General features: G+C 36.4%; 1 protein-coding gene across 1 annotated transcript in view; it reads right to left on the bottom strand.

Annotated features, from left to right (window-relative positions):
- Positions 1-3,387: 3,387 nt before the first annotated feature.
- The window catches only part of LOC101823368 (EGF-like and EMI domain-containing protein 1), a 648,492-nt gene continuing 645,879 nt past the window's right edge, over positions 3,388-6,000 (bottom strand). The window contains exon 24 of the mRNA XM_040754542.1: positions 3,388-4,639. Within this exon, the coding sequence (XP_040610476.1) occupies positions 4,632-4,639 (8 nt within the window). The 3' untranslated portion in view covers positions 3,388-4,631. The remainder of the gene's footprint in view (positions 4,640-6,000) is intronic.

Genomic DNA, 6,000 nt, shown 5'->3' with positions numbered 1-6,000 from the left:
AAAAGGAAGGAAGGAAAAACATTTTGACAAGATGGAAATTCTAAAATCGAACTAGAAAAATGGAGCAAAAGAAAGAAGTAACAGGTGTCAGCTTTTCTTCTACACATTTCAAGACTGGAAAATGGAAAAGAAGCACTCTAGTTATTGTGAACATATGCTAAGGGAAACACAAAAGCCTGGCCAAGTTGTTCCACGAGTCTCACAATTGCAGAGAGAAATGTTCACTTGCTTGAAAATGGAATTCTAGGCTCCTCAGGTTTGAGCCAGCTTTTAGATGGTTGTCACTATTAGCCCTCGTGGTCATCTAGTCATTCCATCTTCTGGTAACATTCTAATTTACCTAAATCCAGGGTTTGGATTTGGTCTAGCTGTAAATTAAAAGAATGCTCCATGGCTCTGCAGCCTTGTTCAAAAGTTTATTTGCCCTTGCATTAAAGAAATAACTTGAGTTATTCTCAATGGATTCATTAGAAAACTGATTTTTCTACTTTATAGCTATTTTTCCTGGCAGATGGGATCTGGTATTCTTCTTATGCTACATTTTTTGAGCTAGGCATATATGGTGGAATAGCAATATACTCACCCATGAACAAAAAAGGCAACATTCATAGTGCAAAATAAGATTACATTATTTGGCATCTACTGTCCACATATGTTCATTTGGCAATGGCTTGTCCAAGCCAGTTATAGCCACAAGGGGAGTAGGTGTTTGAATTTTAAACAAGGAAGTCTGGATTTTCCTGGGATAGAAAGAGCCTCCTGATGGGTGGATCAGTCTCTAACTCATTTTGAATGCAGCAGCCAACTTCATAAATCATGTTTCCCTCCCATTGCACAATAACTTCAGTGCAGTTGAAGTCCCCTGGAAAGTTTCTTTATACTAAATGAATCTTTAAGGACAAATGTCTTCACCATGCAGAGAATTCGGATAAATAAAGCATGAAAAAACAGCATGGTAATATGGCAAGTTCAGCATTTAAGCCCTGTGTGGTTGGAGGTCAGATGGAGGAATGGTTCAACACACAGCATACAGGCAGAAAGGACACAGAGGAGAAGGGGGTCTCCACTATGAAAAGCCACTACCTGACATTTTCAGCGAGGTACCTCTGTTTCATATTTGTAAAAATTGAGAAATAGCATATAGCACTCCTCCAGACATGGAAAAATGAAATATTTGCTTTGTCATACCATAAATCTATAAACATGGATTTGAAGCTAACTGGACAATTAACAGGCACAAAGTCTGTCTGCAAATACTGTAGAGGAGCTAAGAATCTAAATGCAGATTATCAAGAACAGAATGCACCATTGTATCCATTTCATTGAGACTGTTGGTGATTTGGCTGGTGACTGGCAGAGAACAGATCACACACACAAAGTCTATGAATCACCACTTAATCTATACTTAGGGTCATTTAATCAGTATTCATAGATGTGTCAAAAACACCCCCAAACAAGAAGCTCACAGGCCAATATTTTTATGCACTAAAAATAATGTTGAGTAAAAATGTGACTATTCATGTGTTTGATATGCAGTATTAAATACTTGAGGTATGGTTCCATTTTAATATAGATTTAGCAAAAAAAAAAAAACTGGAGAGATGGTTCAGTGGTTTAGAGACCTTTCTGCTCTTCCAGAGTATGTAGGCTTGGTTATCATCCTCCACACCTAATGGCTCACAACTACCTGTAACTACAGTTCCAGGGGTTCTAACACCATCTTCTGACCTCCTCAGATACCTTCACACATGTTGTGTACACACACACACACACACACACACACACACACACCAAAATTAAAAAACTTCAAATATTTAAAAAAAGTGTATTTCTGAAGTCATGTAGCTAGAGATCTTAATGCCATGTGATGGTGTTTTAGAATTGCATACACACTGTGGCAGGGGATTGGCATCTGAGTCAGGATCCTGAACTTTGCTCTACTCAATGACAACATGACATCATCAAACTATTAAATTCCTTGTGCTCAACCTAATCATCTGTTACAAAGGAAAATTCGATTCCCACTCACATCGGCCCAATAGTTATTGAGAAGACTAACTAACTTAAAATGTTTGCATGTTTTATTAGGTGGTACATGGTACGTACTAAGTCAGTTATTGTATCACAAAGATAAACATTACAATCAGCAGTAGAAAGAAGATCAGTAAAAAAAAAATCTATATGCTTAAGCCAGCAGACTCAATGTAATATGCTAGGTGAAATGATGATTAAAAGGATAATATTAACACAATATAATACTTAGTGCCTAAGTTTAGTGCTTAGGTTTTTACACCTTTACTGTGAATTAAAAAAATAAAAGTTTTTTCTTATGGTTTATAAGGAAAGGGAAGAGAAGGAAAATCAAAATATGTAAAACATTGCATAGAAGCTTGTGCAAAAGTTCATGCCAACATAGATTTAGATGAGGTGGGGGAGGGAAACAAATCCCAAATATTAAGTGTTTATAACAAATGAATCCAAAGAGCAGCAGTCAAACATTTAAGGTAGATATTATTCAATCTTATTATTATAACATGTACCATTATTCTGATATCAAGCAATTCATCTGTAAATTAATACTTGAATTATGTTTGTGACTAATATTATTACACATTGTTACAGTAAAAATATCATGGGCACATTCAGTACAAATGAGAATCATTTTTATAATGGTGGGTTTGTTTCAGAAACAATATGCATAGATGCATATTTTCTATTTTCCAAAATTATAGATACCCACAGCTAAACACTGAACTGAACTCCTGGAACCTAGTGACAGAGATGGAGGAGTGATGAGCAAAGGGGTCAAGACCATTATGGTGAAACCCACAAAGACAGCTGACTGGATAAAGGGGAGTTCTTGAATCTCAGACTGATGCCTGAGAGGCCAACAAGGAACTGATCCACACTCCATGAATGTAGTCTCAGTGAGGAGGCCATAGATATCACTGGGGCTTTGGGTAGTAGATCAGTGTTTACCATAGTTTGTGAATGATCTTTGGGAGCCCATTCCAAATAGAGGACTTCTCTCTCAGCCTGGACACATGGAGAAGGGCGTAGGTCCTGCCCTGGATGAAATGACAGACTTTAGAGATCCCCCCAAGGAGGGCCTCACCCTCCTTGAGCAATGATGAGGGGATTGGGTGGGGGGCTGGGGAGCTAGTGGAGGGACAAGGGAGGAGGGATGGGAGAGGGAGCTGGGATTGACATGTGAAGCATTCATGTTTCTAATTTAAATTAAAATATTACAAAAAATCAAGGTACAAAAAATTATAGATTCATATACTGAAATATAGTTCCCATATTTACCCTTTGATCAATAACTTATAAAATAGATTATGGAGGAAGAGTCTTGAAATGATAGAATAACACACTGAAAACTTGGGGTAAAGGCCTTATTACTTTATTGATTTTTTTTGGACAATCTTCACTTAAGTTTGCATTTGTTTAAATGCTTCTCATTAAATAGTCTCACTAACAAACTTTTCCTCAAAATTCAATGCCCAGTAACTCTACAGTCCAACATGGTCTAAGTATCATAAAATATGTTAATAGAATTCCTCAGCAAGGTAATGGTGCATACTCAATGTGATATTGGGTTGTTGATTTCTATGATTGTTTATACAATGTTTATAATTTCTGTATTAAATGCGCACAATGAAGTTGCAGCTTATTTAAGTGGTACTAATCCCAACTGATACAAAATTAAGTATTCCAGTTTTTTACATTTCTGATGAAGCATCAGGAAGTGCAGATAGGCTACCTCTTGATCAAGCTTGGAAGCACATCTTTCAAAGTGTACATGCATCTGGAGCATGCATTTCTATTGATTTTGAATTTTCTTTACTAAATCTTTGTTGAATAGAGGAAACACTGGATAGCATGCATGGTTACTCATATTTCTACAGAATAGGTTCATAAACACTCTCTGTGGTTTCCATTACAAATTCCTTCACACTAATGGGAAAATGATAAACTTGATATAGTTTTCCTTATGGCTAGAAACAGGGTATCAGCCAATAATGTTTCTCAAGGAGTCCGTTGACACTTATGTAATAACTTCAAAGAAAAACTCGTTTCTGTAGTATTAATCTGTGACTTACCTTTCTCATTCATTACAGAAACTGATAGCTGAGAGAAATTTAGCTATTATTATAATATGTTGATGAAAGGGTCTTTCTTCTAAGATAGGGTTTCACACTATGCCTGCCTATGGTGGCTTTGAAGCCTCAGTGACACTTTCGCCTGAGTTTCCAACACATTGGGATATGATGCAATAATATGCATGGTGGGTAAAATGCTGGTCTACCCATAATCTCCAAAAGAGTTTTTAAAATTCAAAGCTTGGATAATATACACCAAAGAATCTTTAAATGATTACAATTCAAATTATAATCATGTGACCACAAACTTTTCACTAAGTTCAGCTTCTGTCTGTCACTCTCAAATACAGTGTGGGTATCTATGCTAGTGACTGCAAATGTGTTATTCAGTGCAGTTCTGTAATGTAAAGTGCACTGTCCGTCTACCAACAGTCTGTTGAAAGGAATCTGCCAGAGGACCTGAGATGGAAGATGGAAGGTTTCAGTTCTTTAGCCTTCTCCTTGAAGGGTTCATCTATGAACTTGAATTTATCTGTCTGGAAAAGAAAAGGAAAAATCTGTGAGGATTTAGGATTCTTCACCTTCCCCTTTCTGTGAGCACAGCTTCTGGGAGTCTCTGCTCTGTCTGGGTAAACATATATTGTTGACCTAACACAATCATGTAAAGGACCCAATGCTGCAGACCCATGCAAATGGGAAAACCTTCTCCACAGGATGCACCTCAAAGGGATGGCAAACCCTTCCTCTGTACACATACTGACAATGTGTACAAGGAGGAGTTTCAACTAAAGATTGACCAGTGTGTTTACAGTCTGAGAGCCCTCCTACAAAGTCTGACGAACTCCTCCCCATGTACTGTCCACAACAAAGTGATGAGGATGCCACTGTCAGAGTGTGTACGTCCATGAGACCCCACATTTTTTTACAAGTGTCTGTGTGTCTGTTCTCTCTGCATTCCCTTGTCTCCCCAGTCAGGTTCCCAGTATCAAGCCATGCAGTAAATGACACTGCTTGTTGTTACACCTTGCTTTTATTTGGCTCTCTTCCATTATATAAAAACCATAAATTATTGTATTGGACCCTGATTATGCAGAAATCGATATTTTATTTAATTTTAATTTATTCATTTTTAAATTTGAATATATGTGCATAAAATTAGATAGTACTACATGTTTCTGTAAGAAAGGTGTTTGTGAATACAGAATTCTACAGATATCTTTGCTATAATTTATGGCATTTTAACAAAAGATATCTATCACTTATACTAAAGATAATTCTCTAGCATTCACTAACACCAACATTAATACATTTGTGCATGAATGTGCATTTTGTACATGTGTTCCATGTGTATACATGCCTTTCTTTCTCTCCTCACCTCCCTCCCGTGTGTGTGTGTGTGTGTGTGTGAGTGTGTGTGTGTGTGTGTGTGCATGCGCGCGCAAGCGCCTGTTGTGTCTTCACGACTTTGGCAAAATTATTGTTTAATATTCTGCTAAATAAAGATGATGTTTTCAAGAGCAGAAAAAAGTCCATTACATAGTAATGCATAGGTCATATCAGTCTACTGAGATATTTAGCATAATATTTTTCTGAATTTTTAAATAATTCCTTTCAGTTTTTTCGAAATACAACTAGTGAAATTACTATAAAATACACATATATTAGCATAGTCTTATGTTTTGTAATAATTTTTTCTGATACCTACTACTATATAGTTTTATGGTAATCTATTTAAGCACAGTTATTTTGTTTCATAGATTCCTATCTTAAATAGTTTGAAAACGCTCAATTTCTCCAATTAACCATAAAAACAAGAATAGTAAATTTTTATAAAAATTGATCTCACCAGTTTGTTCTGTGTTTATTAAGTCCCACTTGGAGAAGTCCTTGTTGTCTT

The sequence above is a fragment of the Mesocricetus auratus genome, unplaced genomic scaffold (assembly GCF_017639785.1).
Source record: "Mesocricetus auratus isolate SY011 unplaced genomic scaffold, BCM_Maur_2.0 Super-Scaffold_100011, whole genome shotgun sequence".
In the NCBI taxonomy this organism is placed as follows: domain Eukaryota; kingdom Metazoa; phylum Chordata; class Mammalia; order Rodentia; family Cricetidae; genus Mesocricetus; species Mesocricetus auratus.
Note: the sequence above shows the minus strand (reverse complement) of the source record. Positions and strands in the feature narration are given on the sequence as shown.